Consider the following 12890-nt stretch of genomic DNA (forward strand, 5'->3'; position numbering starts at 1 on the left):
TTATTAATTATTCTACAATGAAATTTTTCTGCAATAAGATTTTTCCATATTTCAGATGATTTCAGTAAGATAGTTGCCCCAAAACAAATGTGAACACTTTTGAGAAATGAGATACATATTTGAAAATGTTTTCCTAAAAGACCAAATGAATTTATAATCATCAAAGCAGTTTATGTGAGTGCCCAGCTCATAGCACTTTCATCAGCATTGAATATGCCAAGCCATTCTTGATTTAATTCACTCATTTTTAATGCAAACAATTGACTTTGAGAATGAAATTAAGCGGTATGAAAAAAGGCAATTTATGTGTTTGGTTGGGTGTAAGCCATTTAGTTTAGCTCCGAGATCCACTTTAAAATTGTCTATTGGTCATGAGACGTCATTGCATCTTCATGTTTTTTCAACAAGGTTATGTATTGATCTGCTGAATACATTTTGTCTCTGTTTTTATTAGAAAGTTGCTGAAATTTCCTCTGTGACACATTTTATTATAACACCCAGTAATAAAAATATTATCTTTTTTAGAAATCCAGCATATGCTCTACTTTCTTTATTGGGCATTTGTGATCACCAGCATTCTTCATTATTTCAGAATTTCAGTCTTAAGCTGTAAAATGATGTCATTTTTGGAGCCAGGAGACTTGAGTAATAATCCCAGCTGCAGTTATGCAACCCTCATCAAACTATTCTCATTTTCCCCAGAAAATGATTATCGGATTCTTCATCTGTAAAGTAGGACTATTATTACCTTATTATATTATTAAATAAATTAAATGGGAACTTTTGAAATAAAGTAGAAATATAGGTTAGCATCAGTAATCCCTCTCCTAGTTGTCTTAGATGTCTAGGGTCCCCAGTAGAACCCACTGTGAGAGGTATTTTAGAGGTATAATTGATCAGTTTTATCTGCCACTTTGTGTAGCACAGCCAAGGGAGCAAACTATGCAGTCCACCAAAGGTTACCCAAATCCTTGGAGATCATGCAAGACCTTATGTTCCCACAGCTTCCTCCCCTGCTCACACACACCAAGATGTCATACTACCCAGGGTTACAAGCTTGAATTTTTTCATTGCCTGGAACTACTTCAGAAATCTTAAACTCTGAACTTTTGCTCTCTCATCTAATTTTTTATCCTTCTACTTCTCTCAATCTGTCACTCCTACTATACTCCTCTTTGACCTCATGGAAACCTGAAATTTCCTATTTCTTTTTTTTTTTTCCTAGACTGTCAGTTTCCCACCTGGCTCCCCCAAAAGTTAAAATAGTTACCATTGATAGAGCTCTTTTGATTGCCCTTAATTTCCTCTTTGATTCCCCTCCAACAATTCCAGTATGAACCATTCTCCCAAAGTGCTCTTCGTATAAAAAATTCTTGCCCTGCCAGCTCAACAGATTACCTTGCTCCTTACTTCATTAAGAGAATTTGAGACCTTCAGACATGCTCCCTCTCAACTTCCAGCCTTCCCCCACTATGCCCACCTACAACCACATCAACCTTACTACCTTCCCTTGAGTCTCAGTAAATGAGGTGTCTCACTTCTATTCAAGGGCAGACTCTCTTTTTGTGCTATCAATCCCATCTTTTTTTATCACCTCTTGGAATTTACTCCATTAATTTTATACCATTTTGTCTGTCCTTAATCTGTTCCTCTTTGCTAGTGTCTTGTTATCAGCTTTCTTTTTTCTCAACTTCCTCAATTTCTGCCTAGCCCCACAACTTCTCTCCTCACCTCTCATCCAAACTTTACAAAGAATATTCTATCTGTATTGTCCCCATTTATTTGCCTCATTTATCTTCAACCCACTATAATACAGTTATCACATGAAATGGCTACCAGCATGCTACTATTTCCAAAATTGAGTGGACATCTTCATCTCTTATTTTACTGGACACTTCTCCAGTATATGATACTCTTGTTCACTTACTTATTCTTAACACAATTCTGTTCATTGGACTTTAATAACCCTTTACTCCTCTGGACTCCATTTCTTCTTGCCTTCTTCTGTAGTTTGCCCTTCTGTTACTGACCCTTTCGAGTCAGGCCCCAACAAGGGTCCTTCTGCTTGGTGTTGCTTGTGCCAATAGAATGAGACTGAATTTGGTTCCGAAGCAAAGGAAAGCTTTATTCTTTGATCAGAGAATGGAGAGGTGTGAGCTCGTGCCCTACAGCACAAGTTCTCCCCCATGGGCTGTGGGCTGAGCTGCTTCATAGGGGTCTCCTCATCAGGGCAGGCACAGCGTTCTCCTGGGTCTGGTTCAGCTGTGCTGCTTCCGGCAGTCACTCCAGATCACAGTGCTGGGTACAGTGTCTCTACACATGGCCCACTGCCGCCATCTTGGATTTCGGTATCATGCACAGCACTTCTGCACACGGCCTAGAGCTGAGGTGTTGGGCGCAGCTGTTTTGCACAAGAAACTCTAGTCTGAAGTGTGGGGGGCAAGGCCTCTGCACCCGGCACCCTATGAGCAAGTGAAACTAGACGAAGTACAAAGGGAAAAAAAAGGTTAGAATTTATTTTATTACCAGGATCTTATTTTTATTTCTTGGGAATTGTTAATGGGCTTTGCCAGCAGCACTTCCTGTTTTCAATTCTCAAGTGTTAGTGTTCCACAGGGCTCCTTCCTCGGTCACCTGCACCTCTGAGTCCCTTCACATTCCCCGTAGGGAGCTCATCCACATGGGTTTCTATTTCCACAAAATGCCTAAGTCGTACAACCTTAGCACAGACCTATTCCTTAAGCTTCAGATTTTAATAGCCACCTGATTTCTGGACATCTCCACCTGTGTCTCACAGGAACCTAAAGCTAATCATGATCAAAACTAAATTCAGTCTCTTTCATAAATCTGCTCCTACCTCCAAATTCTGCACCTCCATTGGTGGCACTACTAAGTACTGGGAAACTGGGGGCCATGCATCTTCTAAACGTTTTCTGAATCCAACTTCTCTTTATTCCTCATTATCTCTTTTATTACTAGTCCTAATAAGCTTTTCTGGTTTCTTTGTTTCCTTTTTCCACCAGGATAGAGTGATACATATAAAACATTGGTCTTCCAAAATCACTTTCCTTTAGAAAGTTTTTATGCTTCTAGACCATAAGGTAAAGTCCCACCTCCCTAACAAAACATGAGGCCTTCACAGACCGGCACCTTCTTTTGTTAGGCTCATTTTCTGCTACTTATTCCATTTTAAACTTGACAATCATGTAAAGCAAACTGCCTGTTGTTAACATTCCTACACCATGGTGTTTCTCACCACTCTGCTTCTGGCTAAAATGTGTTTCCTCTCCTCTCCTCTCCTCTCTTCTGACCAGCTCCTTCACATCTCAGCTCCATGAATCCATGTCTGGTTTCCCTCAATACTAAAGCATATAGGTACCCCCTTCTTTATATTCCCATAATGTCATGTATTTGTTCTTTGTATGTTTGCTCAAGAAATAGACCATGGGTTTCTTGAAGGCAGAGACCATAACATGCATTATGACTCTAGTGCAGCGTCTGGAACCTAGAAGCTGCTTAATAAGTACTTACTGAATGAAGGGATAACTAAATTATGAAAGTACTATATATTCCTTCTTGTCATTCTTTTTCTCATATGGTGTCACTGTGTGGCAGGGGCAGTAGTGTTCACCAAATATTCCATGAATTCCTCCTACATTTCCCAGCCTTCCCTAAACTTAGGTCCTGGCCATATAAACAGTTCTGGACAATGAGCTATAAGCAGAAGTGATAAGTGTCACTTCCAGCCTGAGATCTTTAAGAGCAGTGGCTAGTTTTCCATAGTCGTTCCTGCTTTGGCTCTTTTGGAAGTCTTGATTTGCAAGTAACACAAGATCATGGGGGCAGAAAACCACATGGGACATATAGTGAGAGTAAGAAGTAATCCTGTTGTGTTAAGACACTGAGATTTCAGGATTAATTTGTTACCACAGCATAATCTAGTCCATCCTGAATAAGGCTCACTGTTTCAAGTTTATACACGAATCTCTATCTTATTACATACATAAAGTTGTGTTGAACTTATCAGGTATGCAACTCTTTCTCTTCTCCTAAGGTCTGCATGATGCCTGGGCTTAGAAAAATTGCATCATGTGACTGATGTTTTCCAGTAGTTCACTGCCTGTTCCCTACGATCTAAGTGACAGTGGAATATTTCCTACACAAAGTATCCCCCTGCACTTACTCATGCAGTCCTTTTTTTTCCCTGTTGTAACTTTAAGTTTTGATGCTTGTTATAAATGAAACTTCTCCCAGGAATAGTACCACCTTCCACTGCAATTGCAGGCTAAATGTATCAGAGACTATTTCCAAAGTAGTCCTGGAAGTCTCTGAAGTGTATTGTACTGACCCACAATTATCAATAGTCTAATAGTAACATTGATACAATTCCATTCTTTTCCACAAGTATTCTATCAAATACACTGGCTTTCCTAATTAGGTCTCAAATTTTATTAAACTATGGTTGTATCTTCTTTCAGTGATATTTTTTTCAGTTGGAAGAGACAAAAAAAAATCTGACTTCAGGTGTGGCTTAATTCTAGGCTTATATGATGTCATCAGGATCCATCTTTTAACTCAAACAGGCTTTTCCCCTTTCCTCGTGCCTGAAGCCCCCAGGGCTGTACCCTTCCAGTTTCAAATCCAGTAGGCAAGAGCAAGTCTTTTCCCCAGAAGTCCCAGTCAGAGAACTATTTCTTCTTATCTGCTCTGAATGGATCCTTGAGCCAAACCCTGTGGCCAGGTGAAGATAATGCACTAATTAGCTCAGGCCTTTGTCAGTTCCCTGAAGTGGTAAAAAGGATTCAATTTCAAGGGAAGCAGGTGGCCTTAGGGTGAGGGAGGGGATGATTTCTGAAAAGAAAACAGCAATAGGTCATCATAAATCAAGAAATGATGCTGACAGCAATAGCAACATCTATCTTCTCTATATAGTCTGCTGCCCAGGAGATAGAAGCTAGAGACAGCTTCTAGTTAGGGACTTAAAGTGTTTCATTATGCACTGTAGGTTACATCTTGATTATATTATCTCCCTTTTTTCTCTGGACTTCTCTACATTATTCTTTTCTCCCATATGATGTCTTGTGTTTTAGTTATTTATATGCATTTGTCTCCCCAATTAGATCATCAGCTACTTCCAGGCAGGAACTGAGTTTGAATAACTGTGGATCGTGCACTGTGTGTTCCACGTAGTAGGCATCCACACTATTCAACAACTAATTATTTGTTGAGTAAATGAAAAGATAAGAAATGAGTGGGTTTATACTATTATCACATCATGGTAATGTAATGCCTGGGAGAGGGGCGAGGGGGGGAGATGTTTGTGTGTATGGTGTTAATACACACATATGATCAAAACCTACTATTTACCAAGTATCATGGCAAACAATGGGGATATGAGGATACAGTGATTAAAAACCAAACATTACTCTGCCCTTCAAAAACTTATACTCTAGTGAAGAAGACAGAGTAGAGTATAATAAATACTACAAAGGATAATTGTAAGGTGTTAAGGGAGAGTAATAGATTTTAACTTTTATTATTGTTGTTCTGATTGTTTCCACGTAAATTCTAGGTTAGCTACCTCAGGGATTACCAGTTTTGCTGGAAGAGGTCTGTTAAACTTGGAATTTTTTAGAGGATTAACACTAGATTCCCAAATCAAAGCTCCAGATCCAAGAAATTACATGTTATATTGTGACGAGAAAAGAGTAATTTAGTTTTCTTCTCCTCTCTCTTTTCTCCCTACTCCTCTCCTAGCCTGAAGTTATGGATCAAATACAAAATTTAAGAGAGCTGTGGATGGATAATAATGCATTGCAAGTGCTACCTGGGGTATGTAAGTTTTTATTATTCCATGTTGTCTAGCATCTATGTTGTATATTAATTATAACTGATAATGATTAATCTTACATCTTAAATCCCAGTGTTTTCATTTCAAAGTTAAACATTTGTTAGGAGTGTTCCGTCATCAAGTGTTTTTCACTAATTTGTTTTTTTAATATTTCATATAACTTTTATGAGTGTTATAGATGTGTAAAATGTATGAAATTTTTTCTTATTCTCTTAGGAGTATATTTTTCATCTCCTTCCCTATATACTGTTTTTCAAAAGCTGAAAAGTTCACATTGTTAAATGAAAAACAATGCTATACATAATACCAAGTCTTAGTTTTATAAAATCAACCTTCTTGTAGGTAACTAGATAATGGTTTCTGCTCATATTGTTAGAGCTCTTGCACAAAATAAATCTCTCTCTCTTGGTTCAGGTGATTTCCAATAGAACGCATTTGAGTTTTTTTGAAAAAGGCAAGGAGCATAAATTGTTAAAAATAGAAAGTTAAACTAGAATCGATTTTTCTTCTCAAATAACAGAAAATCCAACAATACCTCCTGAAAAGTAGGTTTATCAGTCAACTCATTGAGTGTGACTATTCATTCCTTTTTCATCCAGTGAAAGAATGGCTTTCCATAAAACACTGCTTCTTACCACTCATAATACGTGCACTTGAATATAAGCATGTACACACACACACACACACCACCACCAACACCAACAACAACTACAAGGGTCTCTGGTGAAAGCCAACTCTAAACTCCTTGCATTGGACTAAGAAGCCAGGGCAGCTGGTTGTGTAATAATTCTTCAGTCACTGAGGTTTAGATGTGCATTCCCAAAGTCAAACTTATTCCTAGTTTGAATTAACATTTAAATTTTTTTTTAAATTTTTGCAAAAGCAACAAGAACAGGAAGCTTATTCTCTTTTGAACAAGGATGGGACCACATAAAGAAGAAAATATGACAAAAGATTAGGGAAAAAATACTTTCTCCTCTCACCAAAGGAATACATTTCTACTATCATCACAAATGCAAAACAGAAAAGCATGCATGTTTTCTATTTATTGATTTATTCAAAAACCATTTGAAACCACACATATACCTCTATGAACTAGAAGCCATGTTAATGTCAGGGTTACAAAAATAATATACTCAATGACCTTGAATATATTTGTTTGAGGGGCTCACATATAACATAGAGACAAATCTGTATTCCACTACACATAGCAGAGACTGATTTGTATCATATTCAAGTTATGTACAAACCCTGGGGCAACAAGTAAGACAGTGATCAATCCCTTATGCAAATACTGAGGAATCAGAATGTATGTCTAGTTGGAAAAGTTTATATCTGCTTCTTCAATGTATTCATTTATTCAAAAACACTTACATAGCATTTATCATGGGCTAAGCACTATCTAGATATTTTACAAATGATTCACCAAATTCTCACAGCAACCCTGTGAAGCAGATTTATTACCAACCCCATGTTATAGATGAGGAAACTGAAACAGAAAGAGTAAGTAACTGGGCCAAGGTCACACAGCCAGTAAATGGTGGATCTGTAATTCATACCAGCTCCAGAGGCTTTTGTTCCTCTGATGCTCCAAAATTCTGTTGCTATAGAATCAATAGAAGGTATAAATGAGAATTAGGCTCATCTTACTTTTCACAGTTACTCCATTCCCAAAATCCAACCTTGGAAATCAACTCAGACCTCTAATTCCTTAGTTAGTGTATTATTTAAATGGAAAAGGAGTGATTAAATCTTCTGTAAAACAGTGTTGCCTAATTTTTTTCTGCTTCAAAAGTAGATTTTCTATTATATACTGCCAAGTTTAAGTGGATTTCTCACTTTAGTTAGCACACTTAATTCCACATTTTGTGATGCTCTTTGTGGGAATACCCCACATCTCCCTACCCTAAACAGGCATGGTTTTTTTAATGTCCAGTGTTGGCAATTAGTTGTTATGCAATTACCTAGAAATGCTTGACTTTGAAAGGTTAATCTTGAATGCAGTCTTCAGCCCATGTCTGTCAGTTTCACAGGATGATTAATCCTAAATATTTAGTGTTATAAAACAGAGGTCCCCAACCCCTGGGCCATGGACCGGTACTGTTCCATGGCCTGTTAGGAACCAAGCCACACAGCAGGAGGTGAACAGTGGGTGAGCGAGCGAAGCTTCATCTGTATTTACAGCCTCTCCCCATCGCTGGCATTACCGCCTGACCTCCACCTCCTGTCAGATCAGCAGCGACATTAGATTATCATAGGGGCACGAACCCTACTGTGAACTGAGCGTGTGAGAGATCTAGGTTGCGAGCTCATTATGAGAATCTAAGGCCTGATGATCTGAGGTGGAGCTGAGGCAGTGATACTAGCTCTGGGGAGCAGCTGCAAATACAGATCATCATTAGCAGGGAGGTTTGACTGCACAGAGATCATAATAAATCGATTGCTTGCAGACTCATATCAAAACCCAATCAGTGAGTGGCAAGTGAAAACAAGCTCAGGGCTCCCACTGATTCTGCATTATGGTGAGTTGTATAATTATTTCATTATATATTACAATGTAATAATAATAGAAATAAAGTGCACAACAAATGTAATGCTCTTGAATCATCCCCAAACCATCCTCCCTCCCCCACCCCGGTCTGTGGAAAAATTGTCTTCCATGAAACCAATCCCTGGTGCCAAAAAGGTTGGGGACTGCTGTCATAAGACACAGGGAAAAAAGCAAGTTCCTTTTTATTTTTAGTTCATGTACCAAAATACATTAAGCTAATATACTTTTTAAATACTTTTGGAAGCCTGGGCTTTCATTTTTCCACTGTTTTTCATAAATCAGAGAAGCAAATAGATAATGATCAAAAATTAGTTTGCTACATAGCTCTGTCTTGTGGCCATCACTCTAAGATCAATCAACCAAAATATGACTAAACAGCAAACTCCAATATCTTCTTTTGCTTGTGATGGTTTCCACATTTTATTTGTTGTCCACCACTCATCTGTAGGCCCCTCTGTGTTCAGAGAGATGCTGGAGCAACATTTAGCATCCTCAAGAACTCTGAGACATTGGGCCTCAAAGGCCTTTAACACTCCAGGCTACTATTGCTTTTATAAGATATTTGAAAGTAAGGGTTTAGAAAGATAAAAATAAACACCAAATTGTTATTTTGCTTCCGAAAAAAGATATTTAGAAACTTCACACCAAAATATTTATTGAGTTTGCTGGAAATAGCAATTCAGGAAGCTTCAAAGAGAAAAGAAATTTTCTCATCATAATGAAACAAAAAAAGAAATATACACACACATAGACACATAATCACATATATTATTCTTTCTATGCTCATCAGAAGAGATGAGCTAAGGTAACATAATAGTTCCTTGGGGTGGAGAGCTATAAGTAAAGTGACAGTATTTTTCCAAGGAACATATTTCTAGGCATGAGGAGAAACTCAGTCCCGTGGCCTGACTCACCCAGAGTACCCAGTTCCGAGCCTAGCAACTATTCACCTGTTCTAAGACTGTTCGCCCTCTGCCCACATGGGGAACTGGAGGAGCAGGGCTAGAGATGTGAGTTGAGTTAATTAAGGCGTCAGTCAGAAAGTGCTAATGTAATCAGTAGGCTTTGTAGTCTGAATTCCAGTAAAAACGAGTTTGAATTTTAGCTCCACCCCTTATTAATGGGGCAACTTTGGAATGCTACTTGTAGTATATCCTGTCATGCATCATCCTCCTGAATGAACTCCCCAGCTTCTGGGCATTCTGCTTGCAGCTCTCCATCCTCTTCAGGAATTGCCTCAGCTGAGAGAACTTTCTCATGCAGGGTTACACCCCTATTCCAGGAGACCTGCAGCCAGTGATCAATCAAATAAGACTCTGAAGGCCTGGCCCCTTCCCTGCTACTTCAATACTATTTGAAGGGTCAGCTGAGGAATTCCTCAAAACTTCATCATAGCCCACCTTCATCTGTCCAATCCTGCTTCCTTCCTTCCCTCTTTCTTTCCCCTGGTATTAATTCCAAGAATCTCTCTCATAAATTTCTCTTTGTCTCCAGTTCTCAGGGAAACCAGCATGTGACATTACTTAACCTCTAAGCTTTATTTAATGTGTGTCCAAGTGCAGATTCTGATTCAATAGGTCTGGAGTGGGTCTGGATTCCACATTTCTGACAAACATTGGTTGTACCAATGCTGCTGCTGTGTAAAACACGTTCTGAGCAGCAAGAATATAAAGTATTATGTCAAGTAATATGTATAAAGTACTTAGCACAGTGCCAAGTGTGTGCTTGCATAATAAATTTGTTTATGTAATATTTATGTGTTTATACTCTGTCAAATAAGTAGAGACAGTATAGTAAATTGTATACAGGTAGACCAACAAGCAGATGACCCATTGAACACAGATATATGTGGGACATTTATTTGCAAATCATGCCCTTAAAGAAAAGGAAAATGAAGGATTTTATCTTGCTCTAATTCCCATAGTACGTATCCAAGCTAAACAATCACTATTCACTCCCTGTGCAATGTATGACCTGATTCCTCCCCTGTCCTCAGTAATCAGTTACTAATCCAATCATTTCACATCTAAATTTTTCTCGATCCATCCCCTCTTCATCCTCACTTCTGCTGCCTTAACTCAGGTCCCTTTCATCTCCTCAGCTAAACTGCTTCCAAATCCTTCTAATCCTTTCAGATCTACTCTAACCCCAGTCATGAATCTTCCCTTCACATTTCCCTGAAGTCATTATTTCAAAACACAAATCTGATTATGTCATTCACCATCTTAAAAGCTTTGAATAGCTCTCCTTGCCTATAAGATAGAGATCACGTAATCCTCACATGACAGGCAAGGCCGTTTAACAGTTGGCTTCTTATGATGCTTAATTTCATCACTGTATTCAGTGACGTTGAATCTCCCACTCTCCCTCAAACACACCACGCTTCCTCACACTTCTCTGTGCTGTTCTCTCTTCCAGGTACAGTTTCTCCTTTTCTTGACAGCAGTGTCTTCCAGGCAATTTACATCCCTTTGTTTCTAGGGCATTCTCTACATGCTTTTTTTATTGTACATATCATAGGGTATTATAGTTATTTATTTGACAGTTTCCTTCACTGCTATAAGCACCTTAAAGACTTTATCTATATCATGACAAGTCTCTTTCCAAGACTTTATCTATATCATGACAAGTCTCTTCCCTCACATAGCTGACTTATTCATGATTGTTCTCCAGTATATAACAAAAGCCCTGGTACATAGTAGATCCTCAAAAGAACAAAAGGACTGTTGAATGAACAAATTGATTCTGCGTAGTAAGATGAAGTCCAAATCATGATTTAATACGTTTCTTATGCATTTGAAATTGTAAGAATCAGAATGTCAGCATATGTTGTTTAGGTGGCAACTTTTTTCCTTTCTTTTCCTTACTTCCTTTTTCTTTCTTTCTTTCAATTTACTTAATTCTACAGCAACTTTGAGATTATTGCTGCTATTTTTTTTTTTTTTTTTTTTTTTTTTTTTTTTTTTTTGCGGTACGTGGGCCTCTCACTGTTGTGGCCTCTCCCGTTGAGGAGCACAGGCTCCAGATGCACAGGCTCAGCGGCCATGGCTCACAGGCCCAGCCACTCCGTGGCATGTGGGATCTTCCCGGACCAGGGCATGAACCCACATCCCCTGCATCAGCAGGCAGACTCTCAACCAATGCGCCACGAGGGAAGCCCATTTGCTGCTATCTTTTAACATATTGTCTCTATTGGGAAATATATTCACATATCATAAAATTTACCCATTTAAAGTATACAGTTCAATGGTTTTCAAAACACTCACATAATTGAACAGGCATCACCACAATCTAATTTTGAACATTTCCATCACCACTGAAAGAAACATTAGCAGTTACTCCCCTCCTCTTGACCTTTCAGCCTCTAGCAATCCTTATCTACTTTCTGACTCCATAGATTTGCCTATTCTGGACAATTCATATAAATGGAATCATACAATAGGTGGTCTTTTGTGACTGGCATCTTTCACTGCATGTTTCAAGGTTCATCCATTTTGTAGCATGTATCGCTACTTTATTGCTCTTTATTGCTAAATAATACTGCAGCTTATGGATATACCACATTTTGTTTAACTGTTCATCACTTGATGGACATTGGGTTGTTTCCACTTTTTGCCTGTTGTGAATAACACTGCTTTGAACATTTGTGTTTCTTTGTGGATGTATATTTCATTCTTGAGTATGTACCTAGGGATTTCTGGGTCATATGGAAACTCTATGTTTAATATTTTGAGGAATGGCCAAACTGTTTTCCAAAGTGGCTGTATAATTTTACATTCCTCCTAGAAATGTATGAGGGTTATGGTTTCTCCACATTCTCGCCAAAACTTGTTATTGTTGCATTTGCTTTTAAAATTAATTTATAGTGTTGTGGTTTTTACAACTTTAAAATATTTCCTGAAAGTTTCTCTACTAACCCTGAGTTTATGCAATGTCATCAAGTCTATAGGGAAGTTAAAGACGTTGGTATACCTGGATATGTCAAAAAACAGAATAGAAACGGTTGACATGGACATTTCTGGATGTGAAGCCCTGGAGGACCTCTTACTATCATCCAATATGTTGCAACAGTTGCCTGACTCTATAGGTGAGAACATAATATCTCATCACGAATGTTTATGTCAAATATACTGTTTTCTATAGCTCATTCACAGATGTAGGGTATATACTCTTAGCATGATATTAATAAATTAGCATGATCATTACTCAAGGTGATAAAATATTTTACCAATATCTTAAAATGAAATGGTAACTATAGTTGTTAAACTCAAGAAGACTCTCCTATTAAAGTGATCCTACTAAATTGATATATTTTAAATAATTTTAGATCTCCTAAGTTGTAAAATGTTATTATAAGGAATCTATATCTTAGATTTAAGTACTTTGATAAACATGTATGTCTCCTTTTATTACTATAGAATTATAGTAGCTTCTATCCACAGTGTGGCTATATTCTATTTTTAATAATATTGTAACATCACTATAATT

The 12890-nt window shown here is 38.0% G+C and overlaps 1 protein-coding gene and 1 long non-coding RNA gene across 5 annotated transcripts in view; one reads left to right on the top strand and one right to left on the bottom strand.

Annotated features, from left to right (window-relative positions):
- The window catches only part of LRRC7 (leucine rich repeat containing 7), a gene marked incomplete at its 3' end in the record, with an annotated part of 502056 nt that overhangs the window by 353359 nt on the left and 135807 nt on the right, over positions 1–12890 (top strand). The window contains exons 9-10 of the mRNA XM_082614056.1: positions 5758–5832; positions 12345–12489. Of these exons, the coding sequence (XP_082470182.1) occupies positions 5758–5832; positions 12345–12489 (220 nt within the window). The remainder of the gene's footprint in view (positions 1–5757; positions 5833–12344; positions 12490–12890) is intronic.
- LOC309800161 overlaps positions 2142–12890 on the bottom strand; it is a 163957-nt gene continuing 153208 nt past the window's right edge. For all 4 annotated transcript variants that reach the window (XR_014293406.1, XR_014293407.1, XR_014293408.1 and 1 more), the window contains one exon: positions 2142–2478. This is a non-coding gene — a long non-coding RNA (uncharacterized lncRNA). The remainder of the gene's footprint in view (positions 2479–12890) is intronic.

The sequence above is a fragment of the Mesoplodon mirus genome (assembly GCF_964341445.2).
Source record: "Mesoplodon mirus genome assembly, chromosome: 3".
Taxonomy (NCBI): Eukaryota; Metazoa; Chordata; class Mammalia; order Artiodactyla; family Ziphiidae; genus Mesoplodon; species Mesoplodon mirus.